The 22,009-nt window shown below is 41.2% G+C and overlaps 1 protein-coding gene across 1 annotated transcript; it reads right to left on the bottom strand.

Moving 5' to 3' along the window:
- Window positions 1-5,172: 5,172 nt before the first annotated feature.
- On the bottom strand, window positions 5,173-21,263 carry socs5b (suppressor of cytokine signaling 5b). The gene is made up of 2 exons (XM_062400861.1): window positions 20,899-21,263; window positions 5,173-14,423 (listed from the first exon to the last, which is right to left on the bottom strand). Exon 2 carries the CDS (start codon window positions 14,385-14,387, stop codon window positions 12,720-12,722), a length of 1,668 nt encoding a protein of 555 aa, XP_062256845.1. The 5' UTR covers window positions 14,388-14,423; window positions 20,899-21,263; the 3' UTR covers window positions 5,173-12,719.
- Window positions 21,264-22,009: the final 746 nt, after the last annotated feature.

Below are 22,009 nucleotides of genomic sequence, written 5' to 3'. Positions count from 1 at the left end.
TCTGTGATGAGGGTTAGATAAGAGGATCATTTGGTACCAAATATTTGTATAATACAGTAGTCGGCAAGGGGCAAACACGCAGTGGCGTGGTTTTGTATAATTCTGCAGGCTGTTTACTGTGTGTTCGCTGTGTTTATTTCGGCTTCGCGTTGCATGTTTTTATTTATTTTTTGCAGCATGTTACCATTGTTGTATTTGTTTTGTGTATTAATGTTTTTTTTTATTTGCATAGTTTGTGAAATTTGTATCTTATTTTGTTATGCAGAAATGCATTGGGTCGTTGCAGCAGATTCGCTCTTGTCAGCCACTATTACTGGAATATGCTAAACCAGAGTAGTGTCTCAATTCAGGGGCTGCAACTTTACCCATTTGAAAGTCTCCTTCAAATGCAGCTAACAAACGTGTCCTGTCGTCCATGAGAAACAAAGGCTCAATTGGGTGGATCCTTCCCAGGCCGACCTGTCCCGGGATTCATTGTGCTTTGGTGATGAACTGTTTTTCAAAGAGGTAATGGCCCTGCCAAGCAGCAGAACGTCTAATGCTTGAGTAACAGACCTCAACTCAACAGCTAACGCTAGACATGTTATAAAAATCATTGAGCATTAAAACTTTCATGAGTGTCCAACTTCCGTTCTGTTCTGGAATCAGCAATAAGGGCAGGACGAGCCGGTGACACCTATCATGGAAATCCTCTGGAGTCAGACCTATAATTTTGGTTAACCTTCATGGTCTTTGGGACGGTCGGTCCTCATGGACTGGGTAGACCACGTCCTCCAAAGGATGCAGCCCCTCAATTTAGACTCATCTTATATGAAGCATTAGTCATCAGCCAGTAATCTAAGTTTAGCTTTAACACTGGAAATGGAAGGCATGGCTCTATTCAAAATTAAAAAAAATACACCTATCAGCACCTCTAAACTCTTACAAACTCACACATTATTCATTACTTGTTTAGTTCATAAAAAAGCCCATAAAAAAACAAACATATGGCACATAAACCCTTCATTAAATCCCAAACAGGGACTTTGTGAAAAGCTAAACTAACTGGTTGCAGGCGCTAGCTTTGTATGACATCAGTTTTGAGCTAGCCTCCGTTCCTCCAGCTGCTGTAACACAATGCAAACTTGCAAACTTCTAAACTCAAGTTCTCTCTGTCCTGCTGTTACAAACAGGTCTGGGCCACAGAGACTGTAAACAAAGTCGGACTACACATCTCTTCTTCCATAATAATAATAACGATAAGAACTACCTAAAATGATGGATCCATATTTGAAAATGTTTTTTATTTAATGTGTACTTAGATTTTTTGTTTGGTCCATGTGCTATCCAATAATGGAGCGGAATTGGGATATATGACCTAAATTTCACTTTTGGGCAGCAGTCCCATCGTCAATATATATATACATATCTATGGAGCTAAGCCTACACACTTTCTCATGAACTGAACTTTTGGGCCATGTCACTTTATCTGTGTTGTTCATGGGAATATTGACATTTCTTAAACGCAGGCCCGGACTAAGAAGTGGGCAAATTTCTACTCTTCCCACCCAATTGGTCAACTTTATCCTGTGCTTACCAAAGCAAACCCAACTGTTGAACCATTTTTTAAAACATATTTTAAATAAATTACACCTGTGTCGCTATAATAATAATACTGTGAAAAAGGGGCCCACCCCAAATTTCCAATTGCCCCCCCATCTGAGCAGTTTAGAGCGTACCTGCCTAAATGATACTATAAAAACATACTTTTTGAGCTTTTCCTTTCAAAAACTGCAGCATGGGATGTTCTTGAAATATTCTACTGAACCAAAACATTAAACACTTTCCCACGCACTAAAACATAAACTTAAGCATGGAGAGTGCTTCACGTATGACAACACTTAGAAACAGGCAGTTTAAGAGCATTATTAAATACAGCTTACCCCAAAAAGTCCCGTATTTATTATTAAATGACATTAAAATACATAATGAGGCTCTTGGCAAGGAACAGCAAACAAAGAACTGGTATCTTGATAGCAGCGTGATGGTTCTCACCCCTGACTTGTCTTTTGATGCAGCTGCCAACATCAACCGCTCGTTGCAGCTCAATGTGCAAACCAGAGATAGAGCCTTGTGCAGAGTGGAGGCCACATGGCACGCTGGGCCGATAAGGAGGCGTCTAGGACAGAGCTGAATGGGCTACGCTGAGATGAAATCTGGTGGGTTTGGGTGGTTGATAAGCTGACAAGACCTTCATCATATGCACTTTCCTCCTCCTCCTCCTCCTTTTGTCAGTGACCCACATCCGACTCGAGATTCCACAAATTATTGCAGGAGAGCCGTTTCTCGGTTTCTACTCAGGCTGTGCCAGTAGGTTGAGCAAGAACTCGAGGCCTGTTTGGAGAGCATGCATTGATATGAATGTACAGTACATGAATGTACACTAAGTTTCTATGAACTTTTTTCTATTTTGTCGGTTTTCGTGTCCTCTGAGCCGACAGAAAGTTTCCTGCCCTGTGTGGTGGCTCAGCCTCCTCCTGGGTCAGCGTCAATTATTCATAAGCCTTGGGTAGCTAACTTGAAACCGATAACCCACATGCTATTTATACTTCATTTCAAATGAACAAATACTTAACTGTGAGGTTCCAGGCAGCTTGGCCATGTCTGTCTGCAGAGCCGCTGCTGCTGGGCACAGTGAGGGGAGTTTAGACTGTGGGCACGGCTGAGCGGTCAGGAGGGGTGAGGGGTGTGGGGGTTGTTGGTCTATTGGGGAGAAATGTTGAATCAGCAGCTGCATTACTAAAGGTAAGACTGCAGGGTGGAGCTCAGAAAATACTGCAGCACGTGGGAGACTTTTCATGTGTTTTTTATGCCTCCTAATAAGATTTGAATAGCCATTACCCAAATCCTTCCATATATAGACATAATCTTTAGTCTAAATAAGTAAAGTGTATTAATCAATGTATTCAAAAAAAGGCTTTTTTCATATTTTAGCATGCTCATAGCTGGTTTAGACTTTTGAACTTGAACCGTTTGTTATTTGTAAAACTAAAATTGTTCCATGTGTTTTATCCAGTTGACAGGTGGAAGCCCGCCACTGGTGAAGTTGTTCTTGCTTTTGTGAGGGTTCCAGACACATCCCTGGCTTCCATGTTGCTTTTCATGTAGGACATACAGTGCATGTAACATTCCATTGACTTAAACAGTCTCTGCATGCATGGTTTAATATTGTTTCGGGGGACAACAGCATCGTGGCTCCCAAACTAAAACTTAGGCTCGCAGTAGTGAAAAGTTATTATTTATGTATTGTAAAAGGTAGGGTAAAAAGGTAAGTTGTTTTTGAATCACTTTTTATCTTATGTGTTGAAATCCTCTTTCTCCCGATAGCCATCATTAAATAAAGCTTTTTGGGGACAAAAAGAAAGCCTGTGTATGAAAATAGACTAGACTATGTGGTGACATGCTGGGTCTCACTCTATTAAAACAACGCGCTATTTAGCAATATTTGACTTAAGACAGATTTGCTGCTGCTTTGAAACTGCCAAAGGGAAGATAACTTTATTGTTGAATTAGTGTTTCACAGCTTCTTTTGGCTCTTCATGCTTTGCACTTATCTTTAGGGTGATGATTTTTTCTCTCTGGAATCGGATGCAATATTTGATTTTGACTTGTTATTTTATTAGTTTGCACATTGCCTAAGGACTGCAGCTGAAAACTTGCCGGTTGTCTAAAACTGAAACTGTTAACAGTGATGTTGTTGGATGTGAGCTGTCAAGCATTGTGTTGTGACATCTGGAGGAACGGCAATTTGAAATTCAATCAGGAAATTTAGAATCTTGAAGCCTCTTGTTCAATTTATTGTCCAAAGTAAAAAGGCACAAGAAAGATTCAAATGTGTAGTCAGTCGCACCAATGAACTGCACCTCGCACAAAGTCTGCTTCACAAAATAAGGCAGAGGTCTCAACTGCAAACATGGTGCATGTTAAAATGATTGCCAATTAAGGTTTTGAATGTTATAAATCAGGGGTGTCCAAACTTTTATCCCGAGGGCCACATATAGACAAAAATACGAAGGTCCGGGCCACTCACCGAGCCACTCACCCCTGCCCTGGAGCAGCTTACAATAAGTGCATTCAACGGTACAAACCCAGAACAACAAGAATCAAGAAAGTACAATATCTTCAAAAATAGAGCTAAACTACAAAGTGCTATAATTAAGTGCCATTAAAGTGCTACTAAATTGTTAGTTTAAAATGAAAAAATTATAATTATTTTTATTTTTATTTATTTTTTGAGGCGGGCCAATTTAAAATTGATGGCGGGCCGCAGATGGCCCACGGGCCATAGTTTGGACACCCCTGTTATAAATGATCATTTTTTAAATCATTCGTCACTATCGCCACATGCCTCATGTAAAATACGCTACTTATGTGTATGAACCAGTGCTGCTCCTCTGGTAAGAATCAGTCAGATAATCAGTCCGTGTCAGACAGGAACCTTTTGTGAGGCAACTTTTAGCATTTATGCTCTAAGCCGCTGGATGTCTTTTTAAGGCTAGCTTTTGATTAAGAATGGGTAAATTAATATATATATAAAATTGTATTGCATCTATATTTAGAATTTCAGTTAACAAACTTTAATAGTTAATAGTATGTTTATTAATTTCATTTTATTAACTTTTATTTATTGTACTTTAATAACCTTTATGATAAAACAATCCTTTACTAGTCCCACAGAGGGGAAATTCCCTGTTTACAGATGCAAATGACTGTTGGAAATAGACATCAGTAAGAAGGTAATAAGGAAACATGCTATATAACCACAAGGACATATACGATTTATAAATAGAATATAAATACATGTATATGGTGTAAACAAAATATATAAATAAAGTTTTTATACAGTGTAAAATCTATTTTATCTAATCTCACTGTCAGCATTTTAGTTTTTCTTTTCTTGACTAATGCACCAACCTGTTGAAAAATATACGTATAAAGTTTGATTGATTGGCATATTAAGTGAATAACTTTAAGTGAAACTTTGGACCTGGCATCTCTACTCAATGAAATGTGTATATTAGAGTGATCTTATCAACACATGAGGTCAGCAGCTTCAGTGTATTGGTTGAGTAACACATGTAGAAAGTGAAGAGCAGCCCGATGAAGGAAAACAAAAACATCTGTGATACTATATCATGGGCCAGTGTGGATTACACTTAACAGTTTTATTTGGAATATTAAGACAATGAAGCATAAGCCAAGCACCAAGAGTGACAGCTACAAGTGTCGCACCATACGGCTCTTAAAAATGAACAGGTTATACTGGAAAACAACAGTTTTTTTTTTCATTGAATGGTGAAGCAGATACACAGAACAGACAGTGAAATGTGAACATGATTATGCCATTTACACGCTCCAAATCCTAACTGACAGCAGAAGAATAGAAAAAGAAAGAAAAGGTTTTTAAAATAAAATTTAAAAAAAAGCAAGGGAAAAGCAGAAGAAAATGGAACAGCGATATTCCTCTGACTGCGGCTTGGTCAGCCCGTGGCAGTGGCTGCACCCCCTCGGTTTTCAAACAGGGCTCTTGTGAATGGTCAGAACGAATAAGGCAGTCTGGGAACACGCCGGCGCTGCAGACTGACAACCATTAGTTCCCATCATTGTCAAGTCCTGTTGCCTCGGCACCCACATCCACACAGCATCCAATGTGCACATACAGCATTAAAGTGACAGAGGATTGCAACCATTGTTACACTACACTCCATTGCATATTAGGGAGAAGTAATAATGAAAAATAATTCTTTCATACATCTTTTCTGTTTGCATATAGCACTTGATCCAGCTTTCTAAAATATATATGGGAAGATGAAAAGAAATCTTTAAAATATATTATATTGTCCTCAAAGAGCTGAAATCGTGAGTCGTACCGAGGTGGGTGGGTGGGTGGGTTGGGGTCCTACAAGCAGGGGTGTTGCTGTTGCTCGTGACATTAACCAGCCTGTCCCTCATCCAGACCAGACCCAGTGGTTTCTTGCAACAAACGAGGACCTCTTAGTGCAGCTAATTAGTGTCATACTAATGACAATGTAAGGTCAAAATAGTTCAATTCATGGCATTTAGGTTTTTTTATAACACAAAATATACACATAAACACCCATCTTTGTTGTCCCTTTATTGAGGGGGGGGGGGGAGGTCACACAGAAAGGTGGTGCTGGCTAAATGTGGTCCATACACATCCCTGACTTAGGGTGGGGTAGTGGGGTGTGTGTGTGTGTGTTTAGTGCAGGTGTTAGAAGAAGTGTCATGGTGTGTGACAGACAGCTGATGCACCACAGAAGAATAAAACGTCTTTTCTTCAGGCTCCAATTACACAATTCTATCATTCATCATACATACAATGTTTTTTCTTCTTCTTCTACTAAAATCTATGGGTTATATGGCAAACATGTGCTACGCTTAACGTCAGATTATTTCCCATGGGGAAAACTAGGTTGAGAGGGTCCTGGGACTCTCCTTTGCGACGCGCCTGCCTGAGAATAAGAGGGGTGAGGGTGGGGGGTGAAGGGGACGGGTCAGAGAGGCGTTCATTGGAGTCACGGTCGTCACCCCTCACAGCCAACTCTACATTCCCCTCCACCAGAACCCTCTGCGTGGCTCAGTCCATTCACTTATATACTACCACGTAACACACACGCATAGTCTGCAGCGTGGTAGAGAACACACCTCCATCGGCTTTCAACACCTGAACATCCGTGAAAGATTTCAGGATCACCGGCTATTTCCTAACACAAGTCTCGCTATCTTGAGCTAAACACTATCAGTGCCGGCTACAAGTATTTGGACAGTGGGACGCTTTGAGTCGTTTTGAGGTGCAGCGTACTGGTCATGAAACAATGACTATGAGGTTAAAGTGCTAACTCCCAGATTCTTCCCCTCACATTTCAGACCGTTCAAATCCATTTTGGGTGTGCAGAGTGGGAACACATGATTTTATGCAATTTCAAGATAAAGCAGGCTAGCAAGGTTCACTATCATATAAACAAGGCAGCCAAGGAAATGTAATGTCCTTGACTGGCCAAGTCTTAACCTCAGTGCCACAGAGGAGGTTCCACTTGTTGACAACCCGACTGAAGTCAACAGGCCAGAATGAAAATGGCTGCAGTTACATGTCTCCCTGAACATCACCATTGTATAGCTATTTCAGACATGAATGAGCTGTATTTTTATGCACTTTTCTAGTCCTGATCTCTCAAAGCGCTATAGGTTTTTGTTTTATGCCATTCACATTGCGACAGTCCATTCATGGGCAGCACTTTTTCTATGAGAAGGGCAGAGGGCAATTTTGGGTTGAGTATCTTGCCCTAATGGGCACAAATGAACAAAGCTACAGGAGTTTCTCCACTCAGACATGTTTAAAACAGCAAAGAAATCTCAGGAGTGTTCAGAGGGTGGTTGGTGAAGCAGGCAGCCAAAACCTCTCTTTACATCTTCATCTTCTACGTGTATGGCACCTCTTTTTCATACCGAGATATTGTATTATTTTTGTTTAGTTTTTTAGTTTTGTGTCTGTCGTGTAATAAAATCGTCAACACACTTACTCGCTCGTGTCGAAATCTCCTGCTGTGTTCTTACATGGGCTTATTCTGACATTCTCCAAAGGGGCTGGCCAGAAAAACTCAAGAGTAAGTCCGGAATCTCTCGACTTTGCATTTACGCTTTCAGCCTCTTCGCAAAATGTCTAGATTATCCGGAGTTCAGTGCATGTCTGAAAGCAGCTATAGCCTTTGGCAGTATTCATTTAAAGACCTGACACAAAAACTGGCACAATTTCTACCATGTTCACCCAATATGATTACAGTTCAAGCTGCAACTCATTAAGCCCAACTCATGTAGTAAATAACAAAAAACGTGTCACTGTCCAAACACCTGCAGATTGCACTGCAGAACTCAAATACACAATTAAAGTGCTATTTACTTCAACAGATCCCTCGTTGTCTCTGTGAGCATGTTGCCAAAACAGTCACCCAGCCCCATCTCTCCTCTTGCTCCTGAAATTTAACTTGATCCTAACATAGTCCCAAGCAGGGTTGGAGAAAGAGTAGAGGACAGGACAAACATGCCTTCAGTTCTCCCTAAACCAAAGTCATCTCTATCCAGTGATGTTAGGGATATGGCCAGATGGAGAGTAGTAGGACACAATAATAAAATGGCGTTAATCATACAACAGCCGTGAGGCAACAGAGTGGCGCTTATGGCACTCCATTTATATCCCAACTTGATAAAAGTTAGCATGTGATTAGTGTCTTCAGGTCGGGTGGGGTACAGTCAGAAGTTAAATGCTACTGCTTAGCCGCAGCGTAAGAAAGTGGCAGAGAGCAACATGGAAGATAGTGTGATGTATGGGGTTTAAAACAGATGCAGAGGTCTTAAAGAGAATTCAGATCTCTAAACATTTTGCAATTTTGTATTTTATAATGACCGTTTTTACATCAACCTAGACTCAAAAACCCCAAATTACACAGAGCTTAATTAATTTTTGCAAGTGAAATCAAATTATTAATTGATTTTAATTTATTCAAATACTGAGATATAGCACTACAAGCTGTGGTCAGGTGCATCCTGTTTTAGAGTTCTCTAGAACCTGACTGGAGTCCATCTGTGACAAAGTTAAATGATTCCACATTGTTTAAAATGGCATTCGCTTCTGCATATAAAATAAAATTGTGGCGACACATAGATCGTAACAAGGAATTAAACCAATTCTCTGCTTTGTGTGTTCACAGGAGCCCAGCAGCATTGGTAATTGTAAATTGGAAGAAGTGTGAGATCAGTCATTTAAACAAGAGCACCAGGAGCACTCCGAGGTGGTAGAACCTGGTGGAAGGACGATCATCTCAGCAGTACCCCAGTAATATCAAAGACATACGACAGTCTGCACCGAGTTTGTCAAAGAGCATTTGGGTAGAACGATGATGGTTCAGCTTTGAAGGATAACGTTTCTAAAGCTTTCTGAACATTTGAGAGACGTGAAGGTGCAGCTCACCGTTTCTAATCTGATCTGACAGATTGAGATTTCGGGATGAATTGCCCAGATCCAGGGGTGTAGAAATCTCATATCAACTTAATTCCAAAGCTGTGAGGATGCTTCAACAACACCCCTAATGTAAAGGAAATATTTCAGTTTTAGATTTTTAATAAAGTGGCTAATATTTGTAAAAACATTTTCATTTGTTATTATGGTTACTGAGTAAATTGATGGGCAATTTTGTCCGATGATCTGAATTTCCCTCGGGATTAATAAAGTATCCATCTATCTATCTGTTTATAAACAAATTAAATCTAAAAAAACACATTTCTGACTAATTTTGGGCCAGTGGAAAAGGTTCCAGGCTTTATGGGAGGTAATGTTGATCAATTCACAAAACAGTGTGGAAGGTAAAACTTCAGGTCAGTCAGATGAGAAATATTAACTCCTTTAACTTCATCTCATTAACCACCTGCATCGAATATGTCTAGTCACTTATAAATATGTGAAAATTGATTTTTGAGTTTCAGGGTGTAGATGAGAGGTGGACATGGCTAGCTATTTGCAGAAACGTGTTGATGCAAAGAGCAGTCCAAATCATATGCGTAGCCGTGTTCCCAACACAGCGCCGACGCTGTACGCTGATGTAAACCTCTCCGGAAATTTACCGCAAGAGCTGTTATTGGTCTGCTGGGTAGCATCGTATTTCCAACGACTCAGCACCACTTTTGAATGGAGTTGAAGAAACGAAAGTGGACAACCTCTTTCTTTTTCTTCATTCATTGCAACACGACTCACATTCACCAACGCACAACTATCAGTGCTCGCCACGTATGTAGACTACGTGTGCACCTACTGCCTGGTTTCGACGCAGAGGCATGAAATCCTCATTAATGAGAATGAAAATAACCTTTAATGTACAGTAAGTGTGTAATAATAAGCCATGACACATACAGACTGAACAAAAAAATCACTTGTTCTTGTTTTATGCATTACAAGTTTGATGTATTGTAGGGAATCTGCTGTCTTCTCTGCACCTGTCTCAATCTCCAATAGTCATGTGCATGTGATTTGTTAATATTAACCAGTGTTTCTCATTAAATAGACTGCAGCGGCCTCCCATATTTAGTTTGACCCACCTTATAGTTGAAGAGATCTCCTACTTGGTATGTGAAGCACTATTTGCAGTGTGCTCACTCACGCTGTGGCACTTCCATGTGGTTGTACTACCGCATATTCGCACTACGGTCCATAATGTTGTTACTGTTTATGCAGACACAGACCTCCTAGATTTAGCTACAGTTAAGGCATCAATGCAATTTTGTCACTCCCGCGAGAATTTACGTTTCACTTCGTTTCACTTCGTTTCATGTATCTTTCACTTGGAATCTGTTAGTGGCCTTTATGCATGTTAACCCCCTGTAACAGCAAATATGAAATAAATCTGTGGGAAACACTGAGGTGACTAATGTCAAACAAACACTATTGCTTATGGCTAGCGTGAGCACTGTCATTAGAAGCTGAATTATTCTGATTAACATGCTCACAGTATAGATTTTACTTTCTCGCCCTCTCATCGTGATTTGTTGCACAAGTTGCAGCTAAGACCCTACACTTGTGAGGACCAGACAAAAATGGATATCTACCACAGATATTTGCTACCGAAGGGCTGGCATTGGACCCTCTAACGACCTAATACTACTTACAACACAACCCATAATGTGGCGACTAATGCATGCATCTGTGGGTGAGATGTAACTAATGTAAAACTTATTTTTATAACCCGTCATGTCTAAACCAACATAGCACCTCTGATCTTTTGTCTGATGCACAGATTTTAACGAACATCAGAAGTGAGTGAGCCATGAGCTCCTGCACCTTGCGTGGTTCTTCTTTTCAGTGTCATTTGAGAGCACCCATCTCTCAAGGTTTCGACTGATTATGGAACGAGACAGATGGTTTTCTAAAAAAGGCACGTAGGTTACACTTGTTTTCTACCAGCAGTGTTTTTTTTCCCAGAGAAGCACAAACTAAAATCATTGTGATTACATAACTAAAGCTCTCAAGTATATGCCAACCTCTCAAGAAGGATTTGTTGGGGTGGAGTCCTCTTAGTAATAAGTTGTGAAGTGGAGGGGTCAACTCCCAAGAAATGCCCCCATGACCACTTTCCTGTTGGAGACACGTTGCTCTTCATAAAAACAGCTCCACATTTAAAAAATTGTTTTATAAAATATATATTAATTCAGAAGGGAAGTAAAATAAGAAGCAATCTGATCATGGTAGTTTTAATCTACTATCTCCATTAGCAGATTCTCAGAAGGAACTATAATTTTACATCATCTGTCCTCCACATTTATGATATTATATGGGGTTTCACATGGAGGAGCCCCTTCCGAATCAAAGTCAAGTAGTTTAAGCAGATTAAAGTCAGTCATGTTTAAAGGGACACTGGCATTTTGAATTTGATTTGATTGTCCTCAGCTGCAACTTGCCACATGCACCCCTAACTTCAACACATGTTAGTATTCCTCACAATAGTGCATAGCTAGCTGCACCAAGGTTACAAGAGTATGGTGAAAATAAAAGAACAATGACCAAATTGGACACAGGGTCAAACCCTGTAACGCCAGATGCCACTAAAAAGAGTTGATGAACTAAAGAGGTATAAAACTAAAACCTATAAAGACAGTGCAATTCCATAAAGACACCAGACTGCTCAAATGTTACACTAAGAGATAACTTTTAAACAGGTTGAATCGATATAGGTGATGAATTGGGACTGGATGAACATGTGCAAAGAGTTGAAGAGCCTGCGGCCAGGGAAGAACTGATCGGCCGCTATTGACGTCTGTAACAAGATTTGAGTATTTCCTCAATCTGCCCATCGAGTTCCAAAGCAATTCTGCACAAGTATGGAAAAATGTTGATTTTACTAAATAGGACACAGACTGATTTATTGTTTAAGAAGGAACTAGAGTTTCTAAGGACTTATCTATTATCCTTAGAAAGCACTTAATTTCCCTGATTTGCTGTCCTGAACTCTGTGGACCCCCTCAGAATCTGTTCTTTTCTCTGGCTTAGCTGATCCTTATGCGTGCAAAGAGATGCCAAAGAATGTGCCTTATGTAGCTTTATCCATGGGACAAGCTCTGACTGCAATTTACCAATAGCACCTCCAGATGCCCTCTGAACCCTAACACACCGTAAAATCATTCTGGGAAGGTGCTCCACTAGGTGCTTTAACACGCTAAGGAAATAAAATAGGGGGGGAAAAAATGAAAAAGCACAAAGTGAACTGTACAACGTAGCCATGTAGGCCCAGATAGTAACTTGGGATGAACATGGGAGGCATGCAGGCAGGTCTACAGGGTGATGTTGTGGGATCAGGCAGACATTTAGCACAAGCGGAGAGAAAAGACACAAAGCACTGATAAGTGTGCTATCCCTTCCTGTCAAAATAACCTGTTCAACACAAAAACATGTGCTTGCCAGAGAGCATTATACTGAATATAATCATATGTATTTTCTGTGATGTAAGTAATAACTAAAACAAAGACTAGAATGAATCTGGTTTAGCTTGTTACACTTAAAGTCGATCGCTCACCAGAAAGAGAACAGACTTCAGTATAGCCTCTAATTGACTAATGAGGAATTTCTCAAGTTCTGTGATCCTGCTGCAGTGTGTGTGCAGGCGAAGGGGAGGCCCAACCTATTTGACCTTGAGTGGCGGTTCTCTCTCCAGCCAGCGTACTCGTACTTTTTGTTTATAGTGATACTCCTTGAGGAAGTCCTGCAGGGCAGGGGGCAGCGGCAAAGAGCCTATTCCATCGTATGTGGTCCAGCGGCAGATGGCAGCTCGTGCCAGGTGCTGCAGCCCAAAGGGGAAGGTTCGATGGAGAGGTGCTGTGAGCAGCGGTTCAAAAAACATGCAGGCGCTGGGGTCCTTGTAGTGCTCGAGCAGTCCTGTGACGGTGGAAGAGTGGAATACACAAGGATCATGAGCGTCAAAGCTGAAGTTGTGGTTCCATTGCTCGATTCGGGCGTGCAGTGAGCGGTTGTAACGGCGGAAGCTAACGGAGAAGAGGTAGTCCTCTTGGGCAGAGTCACGCAGCAGGAAGGTGCCCTCTGGCCGTCCATCCAGCAGAGACTCAGCCTCATAGCGGTCCATCACACCCCAGTAACAGGGCAGAGCTGTGATCTGCATTAGGTCAGGCACCAGACAGTGGATGTAGTCTATCTGGGTGTGAACCTTCCAGGGGCCAGGCTGCTGCCGGCTCAGGTGACCCTCCCCAGAGGCATGCCTCTGCTTGGGCCTCCTGGCCTGTAGACAGAGGGTGGTTGAATCCTCCTCAGAGTCACAGTCCTGAGTTGACGCTGAAGCCCCCGGCACTGGCCCACAGGCCCCTGATGATCCAGCACCCAAGGAGCTGCCAGTCCCTGAGGCCCGGCCATCCCCAGAGGCTTCTCCAATGCCAGGAGCCATCTTTGGTCCCAGTTTGTAGAGAGAGGAGCCCGGCACTGAGGCCTCCAGGGTGTGGATCTGTGCATTAGGTGGTGGGTCCACACCTTCCTCAATGCTAAGTCGGCGGCGCTCACGTAGGCGTTCCTCTTCATCCTCAGGAGAGGTCTGGGCCGGGTCAAAGGCATCAAGCAGGGCAGTGGAGGAATGCGGGCTGACCGGTGCTGTGTGTTGCTTGATCAAGTGCCACTTGTGAGCAAGGTCTGAGCCAGGTGGGAAGGGGCACGTTTCTAGCATGAGCTCTGTAAGGTGAATCTTACGTTTAGAGGTGACAGGGTTCTTTGATGAACGGGAGCGTCTACGAGTAGGTAGGGGTAAGCACAGTCCCACTGTATCACTTAGCCGTTGACGCAAAGACCGGGAATTTAGACTGCGTCCTCCAGAGTCACTCATCTCCTGGAGGGAGCTGACTCCATAACGCCTTTCCCTACGGTTCCCACTCCCCCGTAAACGCCCAGAACGCCTATCTGCTTCCAGAGAGCTCTGGGTTTTTGTGGAACATGAGTGTTTTTTCTTGCCCCCCCATGGAGCATGACGGGAATAGGAGTCTCTCCTTGCATGGGGAACAGCCCCCGACCCACCTCGCACATCCTCTGAGTCCTTGTCCATACTTATCTCTACTATCTGAGGGATGTCCGACACACAGTTGTGATGGCGGCGCCCTGATGTTACCATTGGCACTGGTAGGAGGCTCCGTGTTGGGCTGGAGGCTCCTGATGCATGTGCATCACCTGAGCTGCCTCCTTGGCAAAGATCCACCACACAGGGGACAGCATCTGCCTCAACCCTGGTCTCACTGAGTCCTGAACTGTTGTTTTGGAACAGTGTCTGGCATTTGTTCTTCAGGTTGCTCCACATGTTGCCCACTTGCTTATCAACAGGAGCCCCTGGGACCTGCAGGTGACAGGAAAAAAACTGAATAAGTCACAGGTAGAGAAACCTTGCAACAACTTCTACATTAAACACTGAGGTCCAAGTTATATAAAGAATGTCCTATATTTAAATTCCCCAGACTACTGTGTATCTAGTAATTAGACATGGTGTGAGTATAACAGGGCCAAAGTGTCTGAGAGGTGGCTGAGCTTGAGTAGTTGGAACAGCAGAGTTAGGAGTTGCCAGGCAGACGTGCAGGGACACAAGGCCACAGCTATAAATGAACCCAGGATCTGCTCACAGCTGATCTGCTGGTATGTACTGTATTACAGAGCCAGTCTAGACCTGACCAAAAACTTTCCCTGGAAGAGCAGCAGACAGGGCACATGCACACACTCCCATATGCCATTAATTTATTAATCTACTAGAATTTGACATGGATTTGGAGGTAGTAGTACCAAACCTTGTTTGCATTTAACAGTGAGCAAAGTCACCACAGGTGTGTGACCTGTCAAATGGAAAATCTCAGTTTCAGTAACGCAGCATTTACCTCCCTGTTTCAGGAAACAATTTTAGAGTTGCCAGCAAACCCAAATCACTGCAGCTCACAGCATGAAAAACACAACAAAAAGGAAAATATCCAAAACCAAACTCCTCAAACTGAGGTTCTAGTTTGTTCCTAAAATTGCTCGTGTGCATGGATGTTCACTGTCAGAATATAATTTACTCCTTTCTTCATAACTTTAGGAAATACTGAAATAAACAGTGACTGACAAAATTATCTAACAATAACTTCATCCAGAAATAAGCTGCAAGCAGTGATATGCACTTCTAATTTAGAAAGTTCTCGTTAAACATTTGAATTTGTAACTCTTTCAGTATCAGTTTTGTGTGCTATTCCCTCTGAGACTTGTCTATCTCACTACTTCCCACTTCTAGTCTTCATTGATAATTTAAGTCAATATGCCTCTGGGCTAAAAGCAACTGTCCAGCTAGCTAGCATCATGTTGACATGCATGCAGACTTTGTCTCTTGATATTGATAAAGACATTATAGATTGTCTCTGTTGTCTGTGACAGAAAAGGGTTCTGTGTTACACAGGAAACCAGACTTCAGCACATGATTAAAGTCGATTTGCTGAGGGCAGCTCTAAAGGCATCACTAACAAACTCATGACGTCTCTCCAGATGTGGCCATGGTTATCAAACCACATACAGACTTTCTTTGTACGCAGAGAAGACAATGACTCTCCACTTGACAATCATTAGATAATTATGATAAATAAGTCAGCAATCAATTGCCTGCTATGAAAAAAATAGTCTAGATACCATCTAGACTATTTTTTTTTTTCAAATGCTAAATAACTGAATATGCAGTGAATCAACTTTTTCTGTATGAAATGTGCATGCACAAAGTAATCCTGGCAACATGCATTATCTGGTCCACTACTTTTTTTTTACTGTTAACACAAAACTTCATAATAATTGGTTAAAACAGAGAATAGATACCAGGGCCTCATCAAGCAGGTTGGAATTGATTTAAAAATTATGTTCAGATTTGGGTCATGTGACATTGGCTAATCAGTTTGAAGTGAACACTTGACTCCTGTGTGTTAAAATAATCTACCTATATAGTCTGTATTAAACAATGCATTTTTACAAGGTTCCCACACATGTACTAGAACCATGGTTATGAAAAGGTAACAGTTATTTAGTGCTCCACCTTTATACAAGTTAACTACCATCTGGTTCTGGCATAAAACACAGAATGTCCAGTCCGGGTGAGACTCAGTTACTTTGAATCATGTTGGGTTTATATAGAAAAATGCAGCCTGAGCTGGACTCCGACCCATCTCAATGCCACTGGCTTGAGACTTGCAGATTCAGCAAAGCATGTTTGTTAAAGTTCTTGCCCTTATGGATTTCATTGAACCAACATCGGTTTGTGTCATAATGACAATTTTCTAAATTGGGAACATGGATTTGTACCCATTTTGACAAAGTGTCGTTTAACTGTTCTCAAGTCTGACATTGGTCCCCAAAGTTACATGGACACATACACACACAGTGACTGAACTGTGATGCTGTTTGTGTGCTGCTGCAGATCAGAAGTCTTAATTCAGGTGTCATTGTTGTTTCTTGCCTAGCAACTTTTAGATTACACAACAATCTAATGTGGTTCTAACTAACTAATGTACTAACCCTTTAGTGAAAGATACATTTAAATGGGGTTTTCTAACTCTTTACTTAATGAATACATTTACACAGTGAAATGTGAATCATTGTTACCAGTGGTAACTACCTCATCAAATTCTTTTCACTGATTCATCATTTCCCAAAGGATATTGAGCAACATTGGCAACACAAGTCACAAACCTTATATTCATGTTTTTTCCACATCAGATTGAAATCCTTCTGATTGAAGATTTACTGTACTTTACAAGGGTTGTGATTTCATAAGCTGTAATATATAAGCTAAGCTAAGCAACCCAGAACTGCTGTGAAATCATATATTTCCTTTATGGTACAATTTTTCTGTGAAAAGGGTCAGCAAAGAATTTCTAATGAGTTTGAGGGCATTTCTTCTGATTGAAGTGTTAATATGGAGCTTTTAATTCTGCTTGGGTTCCAAGTAAAAATACCTACTGTGAACTGGTAAGACAAAGTGCAGCAGGTTAGAACAGCTGGCTCCAGTTGAGATGCAATCAAATCTGCAACATGTCACCACGGCAAGAATCACCTTTAATGGCATTCCTGGTGTATGGAAAACCACTGGCACTTTGCACCAGCTCTGATTATGATTCCTCAAAATATGGCAAGTCTTCACAGAGTGCGTAACTTCAGCTGTCCAACAGATGCACAAATATTGATGTGCCGGCTAATTAAATCTCCACTTAGCTTACAATTACCTTAATACGGAAAAATTAGTAAGTTATCCAAGCAATCGTAAAAAAATTATCTGCCAGATATTTAAATAATGGATTCTTATCTTTGAGATTTATTTTCAAACATTGCAAATCATTGCTTTTGTGGTGTATGATGCTGTGATGGACAAGTTTTTTACCGTTTTTCTCGGCTAAATGATTAATTGAGAAAATAACTGTCAGTCGTATAAATAATAAAAAAGGATCATTGGTTTAGCGCCATTCTTAACAGTGACCATCGTTTCATAATAACATTGCTGGGACACTTCAATCTATTAATTAGTCTGTCTAAATCTTTATACTAGAAATTTAATGATTTAGATTTATTTAGCAAAAAAAAAAAAAAAGTCACTCGGTAGAGCGCATACATCTGCTAGGGCCAAATAATCACCAAACTGCATCAAATTTCCCACACTCAGAAATCCAACCCCTAAATATGTCTAATTTTGTATAAAAAAGGTCCAAAGATGTATCTCTAGGAAATCAGCTACATTAAAATAAAAACATTGTCAATGTTAAAGACCGTGATAGACAAAATGCATGGATCCGCACCAACATGTAATGGGTTCTTCTCTGACCCATACCACATCCACCACAAAATGTTGTGGTAATCTTGCTCACAAACCGACAGTGGTGAAAACATGACCTCCTCTGCGAAGTTAAATATTCCTAAAATTTGATATACCCCAGCCCACTACACCTGAGATTTTATGTTAGTGTGACTTCATCATGTTGGCTCGATAGTCAGTAGCATAATAAGAAGTCATGACAATTCCTTATATAATTATTTAGGTGGAAAATAACTTAAGATTAGGTTTCATCCAAAAGGAAATGCCTCAAAACGTACTTGAACATTTGTCCAGCCAATCCCAATTGCTTTCGAAATCAAAACATGCCAACAATTACATATGGTTCATCAACATTTTTGTTGGGATACAAATTCTTACTAACCACAGCCTTAATTAGACAGCATATATCTTAATTCTGTAATTGTACCGACAGCATGAATGCACTGATCTGAGTACAACTACGTGTTCCCACGCTGCTGAACCGGATTTGTGAGGCTTGTATTATATCAGTACCATCTTGAGAGGCTGGATTTTCCATCCGGGTTGGTGGCTTTTCATATCTCAGCTTGCTATTCACTTGAAAAAATACAAACAATGAGAAGTTCCAGTGACCATTGGACAATCCTATAAATTAACTCAGTGACTCTCTGCTCGATCATCAGCGTGACAAGCTAAAGGACAGAATGCTGGGAGTTTAATGATGAAAATGCTTTGAATCTGCAAGTATGGGTGCAACAATATTAGTTCACCAATCTATTCTGAATTCTCATTGACAAGACTCCATTATGTAAGACATCGAAGAAAAAAATGTAGCTTCATCCTAAACAGACGTGTATCAAGAGAGTTGCTAAAACGGCGCTGTATGTAGTTTTAAAAATTAAATATGTGCTGAAACCTTGAAATCTTAAAGTATCAAAACTTTAGATTTTCAGGCAAAGGTGAATTTTATTGAGTGACAAAATTATGAAATCATATAATTTGACCCAAATTAAATTAGTGAGCAGCAATTGAGGAAAAATAACATCACTTATTTATCTTAAAGATAGGTTTAAAGACTATGTGAGATGAATCACACACTTACTTCATCATGCGATTGTTTGTATTGTGCATTTCATTCATTGTGCTAGTTCCACCATTTGTCCCCACTTCATCAGATGTGGAGGAAACCATGTGAATCTTCAGGAGATAGCAGAAGATGCCATCAGTGATTTTAATCAGGGTTCCTCAAAGGCCTCTTGAGTTATGACAAAGATGTGATAAGCCATGCTCGCTTGCACCAATCAATACAGCACTTCAGATGTTAAGCGAGAGATAAGCTGATTTTGGTTTATGTTTTTCGACCATTCTTGCTAATTTACAATAGAAGTGGCTGTACAACAACAATTTACTCTACCATTAACCAACTATCTAATATTAATCCAAACTGGATTAAAACTGCATTTTGTCGCTGTGACAGACTCACACCCCCTAATACATCTGCTTTCACCGCATCTTACAGTTGAAATGATACTGCACATGTCTGGTTAAACAAAATCAAAATAACATTAAAAAATCAAAATTCAGGTCAGTGCATTATGCTAGTGCAAAGATGATTAGAACCAATGCATGACCTACAACTTAAATATCAGACATTTTGCATCAATTCATTAACATATTCCAACATAGTCTATGAAGCTACTTTACAACCAAGAAATTGAATAGTATGTCTGCAGCATGATGCTAATGCTAAGGCATCTCGTGAAGCTGATTTATGGCCAGTGTCAGCTCTGCACGGGTGAATTACTTAAACCATCGTTGTCACATATAATTCTATAGGAAAATCACCACTGGTAACAATGGATACACCAACAGTGCAAGTCAGTCCACAACCATTTTAAAATCGCCCTGACACAGAACTAGGCTACTTCTGCTCTCTGGCAGCCCAACACACCCATTCTCCTGGGATCACAAGCTGATCTAAGAGAGGGCTGGAGAGAAGACAAGATTATGGGAGGGCGCCTTCTCTGCTAAGATCAGACCAGAGTTTATAAGATGAACTTTGAAACTGTAATTTTTTGAGATATCTGGGGGGAGGGGGGGGGGGGATAACCCACCTTAATTGTTCCTCATAGATCTCCATTAATAGAACTAAATGTCGATGTGATATTCCACAAAAACAAAGGCAGAATGTATATGCATATATGAAATTAAGTTCTGCAGCTCACTTTTGCAATTTTATTAACATGGTACAAGTTTAGGTGTATCCTGCTCATGTTGATCGTTTAGTTGTTTGAAAACAGAAATTAACAAAGAAAACATTTAAAGCAGATACAAAATAACTTGTGAATAAACAAAAAAAGCCACCACTTTTAGGTAAATGTCAACCCTACATCATCTAAATTACCTTCGACTCAATATGATAAAAATTGTATACAGATTAAAATAGACAGTCATATGTAATATTGGCATGTATGAAAATACAATAATCGATATATAACGGGTCTATACCTGGTCTATTGAAATGATTGGGAGGCCTTTAGGTTCTGGAGGCCCCACTTCTCCCAGGTCCCAGCCAAGTTAGCTGACATGCTAACACGTTAACCATCCAAAGCCAGACCGAGTGCACCGCTAAATGTAGCCTCAGCCACGGAGATAACATAAGCCAGGCAGATATTTCCCAATGTGGCTGACTAGCTTAACTCAGGTTTACAACATTTGTTCATAAGAAAATTAGAAACAGCTTTCAAAACAGTTTCCTAAAAGACGGCTAATTCCCAGCTCGGGGGCTTAAGAGCTGTCAAATGATGCTAAAGGTTAGCATTCACTAGAATAGGAGTTTCTGGTGTTTTCGCTAGCTCCGGCTAACCAGCCAGCTAGCGGGGGTTAGCGTGTTAGCATGTGGAAAAAAATTGACACAAAAAATGATAGAGTTAAACCAAGTGCCGCTGTGCTGGTGAAACATGCAGCGTGGACCCATGTGCCGCGTCGGGCCGGTCGGGGTCGGTTTCCAGAAGTCATATCTTACCCGGATGCCTTGTGGAAGCCTATTCAACAGCTCTCTTTGTCTGCAGAAAATGGCTATTAAGAGAAGTCAGGCACATATCCCCTCTGCGGACCACGGTGTCGGATGAAAGCACGAGAGGTTCGCGGATACTTGGAGGTACCATCCCGAATAGTCCCACGTCAATCCGTTGAACACCAGTCCAATGATAACTGAGCTCAGTTGTTCTTTGAGTGCCGCAGAAGCCCGTTCCTCGCCATGGTAGGGGTCTCCGCTCCTGCCGTGGTCGCAGCTGCCTCTAGCAGCCAATATGACGGAGGTCTCGGCAGACAGGGAGCCGGAGAGGAGGACGGTGTTCAGCGTGCGTGAGCCCGACTGACAGCGGCTCGGTCCAATGGAGGAGAGGGAGAGGGCGGCCACTTCCGACGCAGCACGCGGATGGGGAATAGCCCGGCGCTGGCTCCTCCTGACGGGCGTCCTGCGTCTCCAATGAGCGGCCAGAGGAGGCTGGGGCTCTCCGCTGGCAGCGACTTGGAAACGTGGAGAGGCGAAGTGATGCGGATGGTGTCCCGGCCCGGGCCAAGCCAGGCAAGGCCGGGCCGGACCACACTACTGGATCACTGCTGTCATCCAGGTAAGAGGCTGAGGCTCTGCCTGAGCACTGAGCGTCACCATATCCACCATGCATGGAGGAATAGCTTCATTTAACAACTAAGATTGAATAGTGTCGCAGGTAAAGAATGTGTAATAATAACAATAATCACATTAGTCCTCCTTATATGCCTTCTTCTGTCATCATCATCATTATCATCTTCATCATCATCATCATCATCATAATCATCTTCCAATATTGGGTACCAACTGCTATGGGGACTTGAAAAGCTCAATCCTGGTTTGTATTCATTTTTATTTTGAAATGTGTTTGGGAATATCAACCACTAAAGTACAATATTCACTTATTTGACATTGGCAAAGGTGTTTTGTTTGTAAAGCATATTTCATACACATATTCCAGGTGCTGTACAGAAACATTAAAAACAACACTGGGACAAAATTATAAGAAATCCCATTCAAATCTGGAAACACCGTTAAAACCAATTTCAAGCAAAATAAGAGAAAAAGATTAGAATAAAAG

The sequence above is a fragment of the Platichthys flesus genome, chromosome 12 (assembly GCF_949316205.1).
Source record: "Platichthys flesus chromosome 12, fPlaFle2.1, whole genome shotgun sequence".
In the NCBI taxonomy this organism is placed as follows: Eukaryota; Metazoa; Chordata; class Actinopteri; order Pleuronectiformes; family Pleuronectidae; genus Platichthys; species Platichthys flesus.
The sequence above is the reverse complement of the archived record's forward strand: the minus strand, read 5'-3'. Positions and strand labels throughout refer to the sequence as shown.